The sequence below is a fragment of the Anser anser genome (genome assembly GCF_964211835.1).
Source record: "Anser anser genome assembly, contig: HAP1_SCAFFOLD_270, whole genome shotgun sequence".
Classification (NCBI taxonomy): domain Eukaryota; kingdom Metazoa; phylum Chordata; class Aves; order Anseriformes; family Anatidae; genus Anser; species Anser anser.
The window spans coordinates 63908-83089 of NW_028153832.1; the positions used below are offsets into that span (position 1 = coordinate 63908).

Consider the following 19182-nt stretch of genomic DNA (forward strand, 5'->3'; position numbering starts at 1 on the left):
CACCCCTCCACGTTAAGACCCTCCCAATTTTGGCCCTACTTTGGAGGTAGCTGCATGCCTGCTAGCTACCATTGCCTCCTCCAGGGAAGCTTCTGCAAATGTTTGGCATTCTGCCTGAGAAACATTTAGCTCTGGGTATCAGCTGCAAAGCCCTTCAGGGTACGGACACCACAAGTTTGGACAAGTTTAGAGGGAAGTGTATGCCTGGTAGCTACCCTTGCCTTCGCACCTCGGCATGCTTCTAGAAAAAAAGATTTGCCTTCCTCCAAGAGAGATTTTGTTCTTTGTGGATCCTAAACTCGGATCCCTCTAGGAAGTGTAACAGAGAATTTTGGCTAATTTGGAGGTTGCTACATGCGCGGTAGCTACCTTTGCCTCCACCACATTGTACTTATGAAAAATTCTGTGTTACACGCGGAAGTTCTGGAAAGACCATACCCAGATGGGGTATCTACCTGAAGTCTGGCCAAATTGGGAAGGACGTGCATGCCCAGTAGCTACCCATTCCTCCTCCCAGGCATACTTGGTGAAATTTTTGGGCCTCTTCCAGAGAGAGAGGGGCTTGTGGATTCGGTCCGCAGACCCCTTCAGGTTACGTACCCGAGAACATTGGCCAAAGCTGTCAGGTACCTACCCTGAAGCGATCTGAGGAGAGGATCCCAAACTAAATCTGTATGTGGAGGTAGCCACAAAGCTCTGGCCAACAAGATCCGCCAGCTGTGTGGCATCCAGGGCAGCATTCGTAGCACAGACGGTTTGTATGTGGTCTTGGACACTGGCTACATGTGTCTTTATGGTGTCTGGGAGACCACCTGCCTGCGACCATAGAGACGCGGTCCTCCCGGCCTGCTAGAGCGGCCCCCCGCGGTCCGCCAGAATCCCAGCGTCCCTTGCGCGCTCCCGCCCGGCCTCAGCGGCTTCCGGCGGCGGCAGAGCAGGGGCGGCGGGAGCAGCGAGGCGGCGGTAGCCGCGGCGTAGCGCGGGCAGGGCCAGAAGGTGCAGACGGTGATGGTGCAGCCCATCGTAGCCTTCCTGCGGCCGGGGGGCGACGGGGGAGCGGGTGGGGGGCGGCCCGGGCCTCAGGGGTCTCGGCCCGGGCCTTGAGGCCTTGTTCCGGGCCTGGAGCTCTTGTCCCCGTGCTGAGCCCTTCACGCAGCGCCGCAGAACCTCATCTTCTGCTACCTGCAGAGCGTGAGTAGCGCAGGGAGAGGACGGGGAGGGGATGGGGATGGGGATTTGGGGGAGGGGTGGGGGGAGCGGGGAGGGTCCGGGGATCCCCCTCGCTGAGTTTTCGGCTCTCACCGGTTGCTCGGGGCAGGTTTGTGGGGAATGGAGAGCTGTGCGGCGTGCTGGTGGGTACAAGGAGCTGCTGCGCAGCGCGGCGTTGCCCCCTCGTGTTAACGGGAGTGGGATCGTGCAGCCGGGCGTGCAGGAGTGTTCCCTTGTGACTGGAAACGTGTTCTTCAGCAAACGTGTAGTATTCACCCGGTCCTATAACACTCTAAAATGTCAGACTGTTAATTGAAAGTGCCCCTGAGAGTTGCTCCTTGGAGTGTTTGGGAGCTCTAGCGGCTATGGTTAGCGGGTATTTCTGAACACATGAGAGAGAACAGAACTACTCGCGGTGTTTGTGTGCCTATTTACTCTCCTCCTTCATTCTGCAGAGGTCGAGGATCCAGGTGTGGCTTTCCGAGCAAGTGAACATGTGGATAGAAGGCTGCATCATCGTGAGTATCAGCACGACCCCGCGTTACGTCGTTAGTTTGTTTTCCCTCATTCACAATCCTATTTTTTCTTGTCAAGAGAAGCTAGCACAAGGGAAAAAAAAATCGCTAACAATTAGTCTTCATTGTCCAGCCTGGGTCAGCAAAGCTGACGATGGTTTGTGTTGTTGCTGAACTAATTGCCACTGTTGCTGATTTCTAGGGCTTTGACGAGTACATGAATTTGGTGCTGGACGACGCAGAGGAGATTCACTCCAAGACAAAATCAAGGAAACAGCTGGGTGTGTCGTGCGTCTGTGCAACCCGAGCGACGCGCGGTCTGAAACCTGCCTGGGTGAGCCTTCTAGGTAGCAGCACTGAGAGGTACCAACCGTGATGGGCAAAACCCTGCTCAACCACAGGAAATACTTTCTGAAAACGCGAGATTATTCTCAGGTTCTGGGCTCTCTCTAATCCCCTCTTTCCCTTCTCTGTGCTGCAGGCCGGCTCATGTTAAAAGGGGACAACATCACTCTTCTACAGAGCGTTTCTAACTAGAATTTGCCATCCTTAGAACAAAGGTGGCTGCCGTGCTGCGGAGTGACTGAGTGCCAGGGGAACGCGGCCCGCTGGTAGATAGGAAGTTATTTGTAACTGGGGTTGCATGCTGAGGTCAAAAGTCCTTCCTTTGTGGACTTCCTTTTCTTTTTGCTGTGGATCTGATAAGTTTCGCTAACGGTATGTGCTTTCTCGAACATTACATCTGCATTATGCGGCCAGGGTGGACTCGTTCAGGGCACGGAAGCCCCACACGGTCCTTGAGCTAGCAGGGTGCTAAGGAGGGTGTTGGAGATTTTGCATACAATTGCAGCCCTTTGTTGCTGCAGTGACAGGTTCCTCAGATTCTTTCTAAACGGGGTTTAACTTGTTGAGAATCTTTTTGGGAGTGTTTATTGTGGATCAATCAGTAAAAGTATCTTAGTGGGCCCGTGAGGGATTTGGGGCTGTGGTGCAGTAACCCAGCGTTTACAAGTGTTACTGCTACGCATGCCTGTCCAATAACGTCTCCAGATCAGAGAGTGAGAGCGGGCAACTGGTTTGGATTAAATCTGTCACTTCTTGCTGCTTTGGACAGAGCCTGTAGATTAAACCCTTGTGCTGTTCAATAAGCTGGGGTATCAGATGTGTCGGTTGGGTTTTTATCACTTGATTTATTTTTTTTATCCGTCTGGAGATCTGTCTGTTCTATTTAAGTTTCCCCAAGAGAGCTGAGTTGCTTGGTGCATCGACCAAAGATCAGTTCCCTGGCTGACTTGGGACAACCAGTCCCCTCGTTTTTCTGAGCACAAAAAAAAAAAAAAATTGACTGTAACTGTAACTCAGAAACTAAGATTACCTGAATGGAGAGAAATGAATTTTGATGCACAGGCTGTGCTAGAAATCTGTTAATCAACATTCAGTTTTTCAAAACTTCAATTTGTGTATCACCATCATGAAAATTAGTAAATTCAAGGTGGGAGATCCTTTCCTGAAAGGGAAGGACAGAAATACGAGTCTTGCTGTGGGGCCTACCCAGCGCAGTTCTGCCATTCCGAGAAGTAATACGTCAGGAGTGTCACAGCAGACGTTCCCAGGAAGAAACCTTTGAGGGGCAGCATGACACACTTTATTGGCTAAAGCAGCTTCAGCTGTACAGCCTGCTGCCGGGATGGGGAATTCTAAGTTGTGTTCAAGTTGCTGAGTTCCTTTCAGCATGTAGTAAAGATGTAACGTGCCGATGTGGTTTGGGAACAGGAGGCATTACGTGTCACCAGCAGTGGGCACACAGGGAACAAAATAGTATCTTACGAGGTCCTCCACATCCGCCTTTCATTTTGTCCTTGGTTTGCCAGCTGGAGCTTTCAGGAGGCGAGGAAGGAGGCTGTCCCAGTGAGTAGTTCAGGTGTTGCAGGGTATTTGTGATGCAGTGCTTGTAAAATTTACCTGCCCGCATCTCCTGTTACAGGCAGCCCCCCCCGGGCCCTGTGAGACGGGGAGCTGCTGCCCGGGCTTAGGCCCAAGGTGCCCTGTCAGGCCCAGGGCCGCCCTTGCCCTTGCCCTCGCCCTGCCCTTCCCTCCCGCTCCTCAGCCCTTCCTCAGGCCTTTTGGGCCGTCCGTCCCACCGCCCTGCCCCGTCCCTGCCGTCTCCCGAGGGAAGCAAAGAGTCCCTGGGCGGCCTTCAGGGAGGAGGTTCTGCTGAGGAAATTAAAGCTTCCCCCTTAACGGGCGCCTTGCGAGTTATTGAGTTCCAACCTTCTGCCTTCCTTTCGTAGCAGTGCCTCTGAGGGGTGTGCTGTAAGGTAGCCGTCATCTGGCGCGCTGCTCCTCCGTTTCCCAAAGGAGCTGCCCTCAGGATCTGACTAACTCTGGATGCACCCGGTTGTCACCTTAATTTCTCCGTTAGTTTGCTGGAAACAACCTGCTTGGGTGACCGTTGTGTTTGTTTCTTAAACCTTGGATCGAGGAGGTCTCTGTTTCCTTATGCTGATGTTCACGAGGAAAGTGCAGAAGGGATGCTTACTGTTGCCCGGGTCGGTACTGTTGCCAGGATGGGAATGTTTAGCCTACCGGCCCTCTGGTGCTGTTAGGCTGCACTCGGAGTGTGAGCTCTGGGCCTTATTTGGAAAAGACTGCGTTATTTGAGTGTACAAACCCGAGATATTCTGTGGATAGGTGATTCTCGAACCACGTCAGAACCACTGCTGGAGTCGGACGCGTGTTTGACTGATCAGGCGGAGCAGGTGAACTGAATTTGTTGCTGGATGGCGAGGTGTTCTGGGGGAAGAGCTAGTCTAAGGAAAACTTCCTCTTACTGCCCCTTCCCATCTCAAATGGCCACTGCCTGGGGAAATTGCTTCTTTATGAGATTAACTACAACGTTACAGTGAGGATGAGGAATCATCATTACTCCCATAGTTATTTGCTGCCAGGCCGCAGCGTTGATTTCAGAGATGTTTTTTTTAAAAAAAAAAAAAGGAAAAAAGAAAGGAAGTATGTATTCTTTTACATACTCTCTTTTTCCCGAGAGTAAATGTTGTAGCTTCAGCAGTACCCTTCCTCTGGAAACGATTCCCAGTGCCTGCTCAGACACTGGGGAGGAAAATGACCGAGAGAGCAATGGAGGAGAGCCACCCGATATAAAGAAAGGAAAAAAGGGGTTATGGATGAAGGGAAAGCCACTACATAAAAAATTGGTGCTATCTAAAAATTGGTTAAGGGTTTGGGACCTGCAGGTGCTGCCTACACGTGCGTGTGTTGCAGTCGTGCCTGTTGCCACTGCGCAAAATGGAGAGAGCTTCTTTGTCGAATGCAGCATGAAAGCATGCGCCATTGCCTGGAAGAAAAGCACGGCCTTCCCTCGTGTGGGACTTCTTCCCTATTGATCTGTGGTTTACCTGAAGGTTTACCATAACCTGCATCATATGTTTCAAAACAAAAACAAAACCCAACACCAACATTAAAGGGTGGCAAGGCAGATGCTCATCTGGGGACTGCTGGGACTGACAGGCATTGCTCCGCACCGGTCCTGACAGCAGCACCAGCTGCAGCGGCGGTGGTGGAAGCATGGTGCGAGTGTGGGGAGCCACGGCCCCTGCCTGCGTCCTCTTCCTCCTGCTGGTGGCCCTGTGTGCCCGGGGTGCCCAGGCTGCGCCATGGCGACCACCGGGAGCAGGTGGGTGGGCAGGGCCGGGGCCAACACCAAACCCTGGGCGGCATGGTGCTGCGCGGCACGCGTATGGATGGAGGGGACGGGGACGGGATGGCAGCAGGGCCGGGCGGGCACCGCGGGCAGGGGGCAGGCAGGAGGCAGAAGCCCCGCAGGGTGGCACGGTGGGGCCGTGGCTGCTGCGGGGTTGTTTCCTGCCGGGGGGGCCGGGAGCGGCGCTGGGGCCGAGAAGCCCGGGTCTGAGCCCCTGTGGGGCTGAGGCCGCTGGCCCCTCTTGGGAAATTTCCACCTGCATCTTTGTCCCGTGACATTGCCTCAGCCCCCTCAGTCACTGCAGGGTGCTGGGGAAGAGGGAGAGCACAGCATGCCATGGCAACGTCTCTCATCTCTGCTTGATTTTAGATGATGACGATGTTGGCTCTCGATATCCAGCTTCTCAGCTGGATCATGGTTTGGAGCCTCAGGAGGATCCCCGAGGTACGTTGCGAGTGTGCTTCCTTGAAGGAAGATGGCTAATGGGCTGTAATAGTTTATTCAGGGTCTTCCAAGTGCGTTTGTGCCTTGAGGGGGCTTGCACAAATGAGCCCTGAATATTTCTTCACTTGGAGAGATGCCACCCCTGCCCCTCTCCACAGAGAGGGAAGAACCCAGGCTTTTCTTCCTGCTTGGGCCATGTCATTACCTGAGCCCCAGCCAGTGCCTCCCGGTCACTGAGGAAGAGGCAGGCCCCAAGAGGCAATGGAAGCTCCCCTTACCTGTGTCTGATCCCACTTGTGCCCACAGGCAGTACTGGTCAAGTGCCTCCATGGAATCCTGCTCCTGAGCCTGCCAGTATGGGTCCCACAGGTGGTAAGTTGTCCGTGTTCATTTCCTTGCTGTTTGTTAAGGGTTTGTTGAGCTAGCTCAGCAAGGGTTCAGCTGCTCACTGGCCAGGGGGCTTCTCCATGACAAACATGGATGATCATTTTTCCCGGGGTCTGCACGCTCCCCCTGCAGTGGGGTCTTCCTTTGTGTCCAGCAGAGATCTTCCCGTAAGAAACACCTGAGGGGCCACATCTTTGGCGGCGTGGTCCCTGCGGGGTGTTGCGCACAGCCTGGAGAGAGGATTTGGGAAGAGGCCAAGAGGGAGCCTCCAGCTCAGCAGGCCCCTTTGCGGCTTTGGAAATCCTGGCTCGTGTCTGGGTCCCACATCCTTGCCTGAGCCCCCTCCAGTCGCTGCAGGTCACTAAGGAAGAGGTAGATCACACCATGCACGGGGAATGTTTCTCTTCTGTGCTTGATTGCAGCAGTTCTCGTAGGCTCTGGCTACTCGACACCTCAGCCTGATGTGGACCACAAACTTGCAGCTGATACCCAGAGCTAAATGTTTCTCAGGCAGAATGCCAAACATTTGCAGAAGCTTCCCTGGAGGAGGCAATGGTAGCTAGCAGGCATGCAGCTACCTCCAAAGTAGGGCCAAAATTGGGAGGGTCTTAACGTGGAGGGGTGTTCAGCTGGTATTGACAAGCAGTTCTGTATTTGGAGCTAGCCCAGAAGTTTTGCAAAACAAGATCAGCGAAGGGAAGGGAAGGTAGCCAGGCAGTTCCTGGGTATTGCTATACATAAGACCCGGACTGCTGTGCTGTATTACACAATATTTATTTAAGCTGCAGCCCGGGGGTCAGTAATTGCCCCAGGCTGCATCCCGGGGGGGCCTGCCCCAGCCCTTGGAGGAGGGTGGGGGGGCCGTGGGGGCGGTGTCTGTGCCCACGAGGACTGGGGGCTGCTGGGCCGGTCGTGCACCTTCCACTGATCCGCTGCCGGGCGTGGGGGCCGTGGAGGCCGGGCTGGTGGCAGGCGGGCCGCTCTTCCAGGCACTGATGGTGGCCGCTGGCGTCGGGCCTGGCTCTCAGGCGTACCACGGTGGTCAGGCCGCCTGTACGGGCTCACGGAGTGGCTGCGGGTGTCAGTCTGGGCTGCCTGGGCTGCGGCGAGGCGCCTGCGGAGACAGGAACTTGCTGAGGCCGTGCTGCGGCTGCGGTGCCAGGCGGGTGCGAGGCAGCAGGGTGCAGGCACCCGGCTGTGCGTGAGCTGTGGGCACACAGTGCTCTGTGCAGAAAACAGGGTGCCCTGTGCCCTCGGCTGGGACTCTGCTCCCCTCCACATCCTGCCCCAGCTTGTCTCCTCCCCAGCGCCTCGCCAGCCATCCTGACCTGCCTGCTCTGCACGTGCTGTCCCAGCAAGAAGACCTGGCCCCCGCAGAGACAGGGGTCCACAGCCGGGCTCAGCACGACCGGGTCCCAACAGCCACCGGCTGCCCTTTTTCAGAGCGCCTTGCAAGGACCAGTACTCAGCTCCCTGCCCGGCCCTGGCCCTGGCCCAACAAGGTGACGGCCTCGGCTCCCTGTTCGGGGAGGTGCTGCCCATCCGCTCTTTGGGATGTGTAATTAAACACACAAGCTCTGTGTGTGCTGAGGACACGCACGCTGGCAGCGCTCAGGTGCGGCTGTGACACACCGACTGCCCCTCTCCAAGGCAATGCCCGCAGCTGGCAGGGCTCATCCCCATGCTCCCAGTAGCTGGCACACCTTGGCTGAGGCGGACACCTGCAATTCAGGGCATCCCAGAACAGGGTGCCTTGTGCTGGGGGGGAACTGGCACTGCTGCGCTTCTCTCTCTGATGGCACCCTCTCTCAGCTCCTGCATTTCTCTTCCTGACCTCGCTTTGCCTACGGCTGTCCCTGGCTCTGCTCTTGCTGCGGAAGGGCCAAGCTTCGCTAAGACCAGCAACAGAAAAATGGGCTCCAGAACAGAATGCCCAGGAATTAGAGGCCACCTAAAGCACTGGACAGCAGAAATTTCAGAAGAGTCTGGTCAAAAACTAACTGCTCACTTCACAATACGCTAACGACAACTGCTTCCTGGCTGGCAGCAGCCACATAATAATGTTAACAAAGATACGGTAACGAATTTGGGAGGGGGAGAGGAGGAGAGGGAGCGGGGGAACAACAACTCACTGGTTTTTCTGCCACCAACGCCTGACAAGCACACAGCATGAAGTACACAGCTATCAGAAGCAGGAAGGCAACCAAGAATGCCACAGCGCCTCCTATGCAGTAACGGCCTCCTATGCAGTAACTTCGGAATTTTTGGGGCTTTGCAGTGTTTGCATTGTTCTCCCCATCCACGCCTGCAAGAACAATTGTGGACATTGCTGTGTCCTGCGCACTACTGGTAATCTCACCGGAGGTCTGACATTGCCAGGAAGTGTTCTGTTTCATTTGGTTAGCATCTTTGAGCAAGTGAAAATCCTCAGGCCGCAATGCTTCCTGAGGTTCAGCAGAAGCTGGGGAATCTGCCAAAGGCACTGCAACTCAAGGCACTCTGGAGCCTCCCTTTTGCCTCTCAGCTTTGTTTTCCCTCCATCCTTTGTTTTCCCTGCCATAATGCTGAGGGCCCAGTGTCTCAGGTTTGCTCCCCCAGCTCTTTGGAGTTCTAAAAGGTCTTAGGTGCTTGCCCACCTTCGCTGCTCGAGGCACACTCGGAGCCTTAGGGACAAAACTGAACAAAATTCGGGAGCCCAGGAGTGCCAGTGAGGCAGTGCCCCATCTGCACTGGGTCAGGGCATCACTCTGGGCCTCAGCTCACAGGAGGGGTCCCGTTTCCCATCGTCTGCTCAATGGGCTTCTGACGGCCTCGTTCCCCCAAGAGCAAAGTTCCAAAATCCCTGGGAACTGGGTGCGCTGGGAGGTGACCCCTCTCTAACCACAGCCACAGAGCTTTGTGAGCGTCTCTCCGCTGCACTGCTCTCACATGCTGTCACAGCCCGGGGAAGACAGCCATCCTCAGGGAGCCACTCCTGCCTTCCTCTGCAACACTTGCTGCCTACTGACACTCTTGGGTTTGGCTGCTGACATGAGCTGCAAGAGCGGGTACCAGGGCAAGAACCTGCACACGCATGCTGGTTCTGGTTGGTGACAGCGGATGACCAAGAAACAGCCTTTACCTGGTGGGGCAGTTGACTTCACTGGCTCTGTTCTTTTGCCAGGGAGCGGCAGCGTGCGACCGCTTCCTCGCCAAAGCACCTCCTTCGGCACAGTCTCTCTAACCAGCTCTTTAGAAAGAAAGCAGGACAGTGTGACTACAAGGAACTGCTCCTCCTTGAACCATATTCTGGGCACAGTTGCAAGCACACACCAGTTGCTGCTGGCTGGATACCAATGTTTGCACGGAACAGCTCGGACCACTTATGGTAGTGCTGGGCTAGCAGCTGCCCCTGGGACACGGCGTGACCCACAAGCGGCAGCAGAGGCTCTCGGCCTTCTCTGAGGCTCACCAGTGCCTGCCAGGTGTGAAATTGAGTGTCTCCGCTCTGATCCATCCCTTCCTGCTGTGCAGGTTACGGTGTGTCCACACATGGATTTAGAACCTCAGCTTCCCAAGTCTTATGGCGGACAGAGTGAAATATACCCACCAGGTGCTGCCTTCTCGAAGTACTTTCTGATTTTCCCTGTGATGTGAGAGGACCTCAGGGAAGGTTTTACTCTTTCAGCTTTATCCTTTACTCTTAGAGGACCTGAAGAGAAAGTAGGAAGTTAACTTTGGCACCAGTGCAATTTGGAGAAGCAGGGCTTCGTTTGTGAAGTCAGTGAAATGACTTCCCACCCCTGGGATACCAGCTGGGCTCCAGCGCCGGAAGCAGCCGAGGGTCTGGCAAAGCCCTCCCTGGGGACACTTCTGCAACCAAAGACCCGTGAGAAGTTTCTGTCACATCGACACCTACATCAGTAGCTCTATGGCAGTGCCCTGTTTGCACTGGGTCAGGGCATCACTCTGGGCCTCAGCTCACAGGAGGGGTCCCGTTTCCCATCGTCTGCTCAATGGGCTTCTGACGGCCTCGTTCCCCCAAGAGCAAGGTTCCAAAATCCCTGGGAACTGGGTGCGCTGGGAGGTGACCCCTCTCTAGCCACAGCCACAGAGCTTTGTGAGCGTCCCTCCGCTGCACTGCTCTCACATGCTGTCACAGCCCGGGGAAGACAGCCATCCTCAGGGAGCCACTCCTGCCTTCCTCTGCAACACTTGCTGCCTACTGACACTCTTGGGTTTGGCTGCTGACATGAGCTGCAAGAGCGGGTACCAGGGCAAGAACCTGCACACGCATGCTGGTTCTGGTTGGTGACAGCGGATGACCAAGAAACAGCCTTTACCTGGTGGGGCAGTTGCCTGTGTTGCCCCTGTAATTTTGCCAGGGAGTGGCAGCTTGCGACCGCTTCCTCGCCAAAGCACCTCCTTCGGCACAGTCTCTCTAACCAGCCCTTTAGAAAGAAAGCAGGACAGTGTGACCCTAAGGAACCGCTCCTCCTTTCGAGGACAGTATCTTTGAAAGGTAGTGCTTCTCAAAAGACATCCCTAAAGTTTAGAAGCTACGGCCTGGGCTTCTGGGGGAGGTACTCACTACTCCAAACAACATGTCATTCACAAAGAAAAATCTAAGTGTTCGACCCCTGGCAGTCTACCAGCACAGACAGCAAAATCTGGCCTGCTGCGAGACCAGGAGATTGCAGGAGATCTTCTTGTTCACATCGCACATAGTGCATTTTTGGCACACTGCAAGATGTTGCTCAATTCGTGCCTTCAAAGAGGACAGAAAAAAGCTGCATCCAGTTCAGAGGCAGGAACAGCCCTTCTGAGAAGCATGTCCATCCCATCATGCTGACTCCATCCCATGGGAAGGGCAAGAGTCACACACATCAGGCTGAGCCGCAAGCTCTTGAACCATGTTGTGGGCACAGTCGTGGGCATCAGGGAAGAGCCCACAGTCCCCAAACAAGAGGAGAAGCACAGCCAAGTCATTTGAAACCCAACTAGAATTGGACAGCTAAATCAGCTGAAACTGAGGTAAGCGCCAAGGGTGCTTTTCCCCTGCAGTGACATGTGTCTCCCGGCAAATGAGACAGCAAGGACTGCTTGGGCTGTGCCTCCTGCCTTGAACTCGCCCAGCTGCAAGCAGCGCTGTGCGGGAGCTGAACACAAGTTCAGCAGAAGCCCTTTGCTGCTGGCTGGATACCAATGTTTGCACGGAACAGCTCGGACCACTTATGGTAGTGCTGGGCTAGCAGCTGCCCCTGGGACACGGCGTGACCCACAAGCGGCAGCAGAGGCTCTCGGCCTTCTCTGAGGCTCACCAGTGCCTGCCAGGTGTGAAATTGAGTGTCTCCGCTCTGATCCATCCCTTCCTGCTGTGCAGGTTATGGTGTGTCTACACATGGATTTAGAACCTCACCTTCCCAAGTCTTATGGCGGACAGAGTGAAATATACCCACCAGGTGCTGCCTCCTCTAACTCCTTTATGATCTCCTCTATGATGTCAGGGGATGTTGGGGAAGATTTTCTTATTTCAGCATTGTCCTTCGCTGTTAGAGGACCTGAACAGAAAGTAGAAAGTTAACTTTGGCACCAGTGCAATTTGGAGGACCAGGGCTTCGTTTGTAAAGTCAGTGAAATGACTTCCCACCCCTGGGATACCAGCTGGGCTCCAGCGCAGGAAGCACCACAGGGCACCACAAAGCCCTTCAGGGTACGGACACCACAAGTTTGGCCAAGTTTAGAGGGAAGTGTATGCCTGGTAGCTACCCTTGCCTTCGCACCTCGGCATGCTTCTAGAAAAAAGATTTGCCTTCCTCCAAGAGAGATTTTTTTCTTTGTGGATCCTAAACTCGGATCCCTCAAGGAAGTGTAACAGAGAATTTTGGCTAATATGGAGGTTGCTACATGCGCGGTAGCTACCTTTGCCTCCACCACATTGTACTTATGAAAAATTCCGTGTTACCTGCACAGCGCTCACCCGAGAACCCCCTGCTCAAACTGGCAGTGCCGCAGCCACACACAAGCGCGGGCCCTTCCTGATCCTGGGCCGAGGCCAGGCTCCCCACAGCCAGCCCTCCTCAGGTCCTGACCCTGCACAGATGGCCGATTTTGGCCAGGGCGCCCCATGCCAACGCTCCTACGGCTCAGCTCTCCTCAAGGAGTACAAGAAAAAATTCCTAACTCTTTGGAGTCAGGGCTGGGATTGCCACATGCTGGCACAAGCAACTGGAACCAGAGGGGAGACCCGAGGTGCTGCCACCACCAGAGGTAAGAGATCCTCATTTGCAAAATCTCACTTGAGGGTGGCCATCTCCTCCCATGTGGCTCCTTTGAGGAGCAGAAAGCTCGGGTCGAGCTCCGGAGTCCCCTCTGGGGGTGAGGATGAGTTGTCTCCCCGTGGATGGGCCCAGGGTTGGAGGGCACAGGGCTGAAGCTCTGTCTTCTCGGGGACAGCCAAGCCTCACCTTCTGTCCTTTGCCATGTACAGGCCTCAGCTTCTTCCTCCCTCAGATTTGTCTGGGGCCAGAAGCCGAAGGAGAGAAGGCTCTCAGTTAACGGTCAACCGGTGCACGGTTAACGGTTGGACCTGATCATCTTGTTAGCATTCACGAAGACACATAAGCCACAAAGTGCTTATATGAAGGTGCTTTTATTAGGCGCTGGAAGTTAGGGGCATGCCTGCCCAAATCTAATTTCGTCCGATTTGTTCACTCAGTTCTCTTTTATCTCCTAAAATATTACATATGCATTAAGTTTTACAACACATCTATGCATATTCATTTCCTAGCTCTGCCTAGCCCCGCTTCGTATGCTAATTATCTAATCGGTCCTTCTGTGCTTGCGTATCACTCTCTGGTGGTCGTCCGGGTGGTCGTCGGGATGAAGTAAGATGTCTTCATCAGAGTTGAACTTTTTACCTTTTCTTCTTGCGCATCCTCTCTGAGCCCTTGATCGCAGTCCAAACCGCAAGGTTGGTTTGATCCAGGGTCCAAGAGGCCCCAGTTATCTAGATGTCTTGCAAACTGAGCATTCTTTGAGTCCTCCTTACTCCTCATGATGAATTGGTGCATTACCCCATTAAAACAAAAATTAGGAATCAAGAAAATTACAAAGATTAGGATTGTCACATTTCATAAGTCCACCACTTCTGCTCTATGTTACATTCGCTCTTCTGGTTGGGTTCACTTGATCTGGAACAGATCCTGTCTATTCCGTTTTCATTCCATTTCGCCTCCTGGGTTCCTCCGATTCTTTCTCTGTAATCCAAAGTTGTTATAGGCCGGTGGAGGGTATTGGGGATGTGGTTCCATATGCCGAGCAGTGGTTTGCATCACTGTCCAGTTCCAGGTTGTCTTCCTTAGAATCAGACTTTTCAGCGTTATAAATGTTAACCAAATTAGTACCCCTACAATCACCAATATAATTACTGTCTCCAGTAAGGATTTAACCCCATTACTAATATTCCATTCGCTAAAAATTTTATCCAACCAGCTTGTTGTCCTATCTTTCTCTTCCTGTTCTGCATCTTGTTCCACTCGAGCCAGTTGTTCTATGTCATGTTCTACATCAATAGTCACATTTGGAATGTGGATGCAGCAATGATCAATACGATCTTTTAGAAATCCGCATACTCCATGTTCCTTTAATAACATTGTATCTAATGCCAATCGATTTTGTAGGACCATTTTAGTTGTAGCTTGTAGTTGGATATTAAAATCTCTAAAGCCTTACTTGTCCTGTAAGTTTATAAATCGTTTCTCTATTTCGATAAGTAGCTACCTGTGCAAATAGAGATTCTAATGCCCAACTGAATTTTAATTCTATCAGTTCCTTTCATTATGGCAAAATCTTTAACCAATCCTACCAGTAAATTCTCTGATGATTGCCCGTGTGGGATCTGTACCACTTGTGTCCATGGTACCTGGTCCTCCCTTTTTCTTCTAGATCCTTTTTGGTGGGCTACCAATATCCCTTTATCCAATTTTGGATATACCAATATTTCTCTTATCCCATAATCTGTGCTATTTTCATGTGTTACTATGCACCGGTAGTTTCCTTCGTTGACATTAGTAACACTAAACAGGGTTAGGGTGGTAGCTCCTCTCAGTTGTAGGCCCAATTCTGGGGTATTACTTACGTACGCCTTCCCCTTCCATGCAGCCTTCAGTCCTGTATTGTCCCCAGTTGTGTTTATGTCTATTTCCTGGCTCTGTCCGGAGTCATTTATTTTCCCCCAGACCAGCTGTAGAGAGCTAATTGTTATTGGTTTATCGTCGTGCATTCCACATTCCAAAGTAACATTTTCTCCTTTGAATATTTCCTCTTTCTTATATTTTTCTGGTATTTCTAGGAGCCCAATTACAAGGTATTTACACAAAACAATTACTGTTGTCATTACCGTTGTTAAGAACCCCGACATTGTATGGTTATACGCGCTTCATCTGTAGTTTTGTATCTCCGATTGCTTGCACTGACCACAGTTCAGGAACCTTTTTCACCCGAGTGTAATGAATCCAAGCATCCACCCCATCTACCTTTACAGCTGTAAAAGTAGTCAATAATACTTGATAAGGTCCGGCCCACCGTTCTCTCAGGGGTTCTTCATTCCAGTTTTTGATGTACATTCGGTCGCCTGGCTGAATGTCGTGGACAGGGTTTTCCAGTGACAACGGTCGGTTCCACACCAAAACACTTCGAAGTTGAGCTAAAGTTTTGCCAAGAGACAATACATAATTATAAACATCCTGGTTCCCTGTTATGTGCATATTAGGATTTGGTTCTGGGGATTCGTAAGGCTTTCCACACATAATCTCGTATGGGCTTACTGCCATTCCACTCCTTGGCTTTATCCGTATTCTCAGTAAGGCTATAGGCAAAGCTTGTGGCCATTGTATTTTGGCTTCCTGGCAGATTTTACTGATCTGTCCCTTTAGAGTTTGGTTCATCCTTTCTACCTGTCCACTAGATTGGGGTCTCCATGCAGTATGTAAATGCCAAGAAATTCCTAATAGCCGACTTACGTCTTTAACCACAGATGCAACAAAGTGCGGTCCCCTATCCGAGGATATTCCTAACGGTACCCCAAACCTCGGAATGATTTCCCGCAAGAACCATTTTACTGTCTCTTCAGCTTGATTGGTGCGACAGGGAAGGGCTTCTGGCCATCCGGAAAAGGTGTCAACCCCTACTAACAAATACCTATATCCCCTAGTCCTAGGTAACTCTACAAAATCAACTTGCCAGTAATCTCCTGGTTCTATCCCTACTCTCACTCTTCCCATTTCAGCATGTTTTCTTGCTACTGGATTATTTTTCAAACAAATCTCACACTTTGACGTTACTGATTTTGCCACTGTTAACATATGTGTAGAGGTAATGCTACGTTTTAAAAATGTTACCATTGCCTCTGCACCCCAGTGACACTCATTATGTCTTGTCTGAAGTATTTCTCACATCACCAAGGGGGGTATTACTACCTGGCCCGTAGCGGTTACATACCGTCCATCAGAGTTCTTTCGGGCCTTTAGGAGATTTGCTAATTTCTCATCCTCTGGTGAATATCTTGGTTCCTTGGGAAGATTAAGATGAGTGGGGCCTACCTTGAGTGGTACCAGAGCCATCACATTCCACACCTTCTGAGCAATTTGTCGAGCTGCTCGATCTGCCAACCGATTCCCTTCTGATACCTTTGAGGTTCCTCCTTGATGGGCTTTGCAGTTGTCCTGGTTCCAGTTAGGACAGAGTTAATTTTTCCTCATAGTAGCTGGTAGGGTGCTATGTTTTGGATTAGGATGAGAAGAGCGCTGATAACATGCTGATGTTTTAATTGTTGCAGAGCAGTGTTTACACCAGCTATCCTGGGCCTTGAAAAGCAAGTCCTATGGCGACATGGCATCCCAGAGAGAATTGAGTCAGACAACGGGACTCATTTCCGAAACAACCTTATAGACACTTGGGCCAAAGAACATGGTATTGAGTGGGTGTATCACATCCCCTATCATGCACCAGCCTCTGGAAAAGTTGAACGATACAATGGACTGTTGAAGACTACACTGAAAGCAATGGGTGCTGGGACATTCAAAAATTGGGATACACATTTGGCAAAGGCCACCTGGTTAGTCAATACCAGGGGATCTGCCAACCGAGCTGGACCTGCCCAATCAAACCTGTTACGCACTGTAGAAGGGGATAAAGTTCCTGTAGTGCACGTAAGAAACATGCTGGGTAAAACAGTCTGGGCTACTCCTGCCTCAGGAAAAGGCAAACCCATTCGTGGAATTGCTTTTGCTCAGGGACCTGGATGCACTTGGTGGGTAATGCAAAAGAATGGGGAGGTCCGGTGTGTACCTCAAGGGGATTTGATACTGGGTGAGAATAGCCCATGAGTTGAATTGTAGTATGTTAATTATTATATAATACTGTATGTCGTCACTACCATGATTGCTATATATCATAGATGAAAATGGTGATTAATTAGAATGTATTGGAAAGAGTGTAACCTGAGCATGACATAAATGGTATGGAATAAGGGGTGGATATCTGTCCTGGTTCCAGTTAGGACAGAGTTAATTTTTCCTCATAGTAGCTGGTAGGGTGCTATGTTTTGGATTAGGATGAGAAGAGCGCTGATAACATGCTGATGTTTTAATTGTTGCAGAGCAGTGTTTACACCAGGCCAAGGACTTTTCGGCTTCTCGCTCTGTCCTGCCAGCGAGCAGGCTGGGGGTGCAGCAGGAGCTGGGAGGGGACAGACCCAGGACAGCTGACCCAAACTGGCCAAAGGGGTATTCCATACCATCTGGCGTCATGCTAAACAATATATAGGGGTGGCTGGCCGGGGTGGGGGGCCGGCTGCTCGGGGATAGGCTGGGCATCGGTCAGCGGGTGGTGAGCAATCCCATTGTGCATCACTTGTTTCGTACACATTATTATTATTAATACTATTATCATTATCACTATTATTATTATTATTGTTATTATTATATTCCTGTCTTAATAAACTGTCTTTATCTCAACTCACCGGCTTCACTTTCCCGTTTCTCTCCCCCATCCCAGAGAGGGAGGGGGGAGGGTGAGCGAACGGCTGTGTGGTGTTTAGCTGCCAGCCGGGTTAAACCACAACACCTTGGGAGAGATGTTTCTGTGGCTTCTGAACGCCCCAGGGCAGCTGTAACACCAAGCTGGAAATTTGGGAGCAAGGATGAGGTTGTGGGATGGAGGGTCATGGAGAAAGCGAAGGGGGGCAGAGGTGTGAGGAAGCTTGCATTAAATTAAACATTATCTGAGGACACGGAGAAAGAGAAGGGCGGGGAGGCTGAGGATTTGAACCCATTGGGAGCTGAGAGGGACATTTCTGCCTGCCCTTGTGTGAAAGGCCTGGTTTTCCTTATCCCTATCAACCCTTTCCTTTGAATTTACACATGAATGCCTTCTTTATTCAATATCTCAAGCATCTCCTGTGCTTTGCTCCCCAGTGGACCCAGCAGTCCCTTGCAGCCGTGGGGCTCCAAGTCTCCCATTTGCTTTTCCAGTGTGAGCCCCGCATGCCCAGTGGGAGCAGGAGCAGCTGTGGGGCAAGCCATGATCTGGGGCTTGGCAGGGCACGTTCAGCTTTGGCTGAAAGCTTTCTGCTCCCACCAGCTGTGATATAATGGCTTTATTGGCATCCCTGGTCTCTAACCTCCGGCAGCCTCTTGTACTTCTGGATGGGGCTGGCAGGTCACTGCAAGGTCTTCTGTGCATTGCTGTTTCTCTTTTGGGCAGGGTAGGATTTCAGCCCCAGGAGCTCTCATCCCGTAGTCAGCCCATGTTGGAGAGGAAGAATGGTAGAGGATGATTGAGGATGATGGGCTCCTTCTTATAAACAGCTCTGAAGATGTTTCCTGGGTTGCAGATGTTCCTCGGTGCAGAATTTGCAAACTGAGATTCTGAAACTTCAGCTTCCTAAGTGTCACTTCCCAAAAGGATGACAAGCAGTGGGTGCCACTGTCCCCTGAGGACATTATCCGGGGTCCCAGGGTGCAGCCGTGAGACAAGATGAACCCTTTGAGCACCGAGGGCTCTGAGGTCTGCACGTGGACATCCCAAACTGACCTCATGCTGCCAGGAAGTGGATGCCCAAGAGGATTTCTTGGTCTGTTTGGCTGTGGTTAAGACTGAAGCTCTCTTAAAGGCTGCTACGTGAATGTTTCCCATTATGTGAGATGTTGTGCTTACCCGTTCCAAAAGCTCCAGCGAGACGGCAGTCATCCAAACAGTTGTGAAATACGTAACAGAGGAAACATTTACTCTCCTCTCTAGATCCATCAAGATCAGGTCGTGAAGTGGTGGGCTTAAACTGTTACACAGGAGGCTAGGCATTGAAAAAAAACTGTTAATGGTAGAGCAAATTCAGACAGGATTAGCCTGTCCTGGGAGCTGGTGGTATCTTCATCACCTGCCCTTTTTATGAGAGAGCTAGTCTAACATCTCGACTAACATCCAGATTTAACATCCCGCCAGCCAGATGGAGAGGACAATGTGCTGAGGTCTCTGCCATCTGTTTTCCTGTCAAATCCCATACGCTGATAGATAAATATCGATGTGTGAGCCTCGTGTCTTCATTAAGAATGCAATAGCAAATTTCATGGCCCTCTGACAGCAAAGCTGCTGGTTTTGAACCAGTGTCTTTATTGCTATTGCTGGAGGGAAAGGATGAAGCATTAAATCAAGGGCTGGGGAAAAAAATGATGCTGTGCTTCACTGATGGAGAAAATCATGGTCTAGGGATCCTACTAGAAGGTAACAAATACTGCACCCGCATGGCACATGTAAACCTTCTGGTAAGAGCTCTGAAGGTTCAAACGTATTCTGAAGACACAGCTGGGGCAATTTGGCAATCGCTGGGCTTATGCCAGGCATATTTTAGTCCAGGTGACTTGGACAGCA

At 51.7% G+C, this 19182-nt stretch overlaps 1 protein-coding gene across 7 annotated transcripts; it reads left to right on the top strand.

Moving 5' to 3' along the window:
* Positions 1-50: 50 nt before the first annotated feature.
* On the top strand, positions 51-18868 carry LOC310891378 (uncharacterized protein; the record flags this gene model as incomplete). Of its 7 annotated transcripts, none has more annotated exons than XM_083853647.1 (6): positions 51-1191; positions 1665-1727; positions 1927-2005; positions 5812-5886; positions 6193-6258; positions 16091-18863. In XM_083853647.1, the coding sequence occupies exons 2-6, from the start codon at positions 1704-1706 to the stop codon at positions 16201-16203; spliced, it is 357 nt and encodes a 118-aa protein (XP_083709773.1). In that variant the 5' UTR covers positions 51-1191; positions 1665-1703. The 7 variants fall into 7 exon arrangements, with proteins under 7 accessions (XP_083709773.1, XP_083709776.1, XP_083709772.1 ...); XM_083853650.1 differs by lacking the exon at positions 16091-18863 and adding an exon at positions 6696-6772 and having other exon boundaries at positions 55-1191; XM_083853646.1 differs by having other exon boundaries at positions 65-1191; positions 1927-2058; positions 16096-17310.
* Positions 18869-19182: the final 314 nt, after the last annotated feature.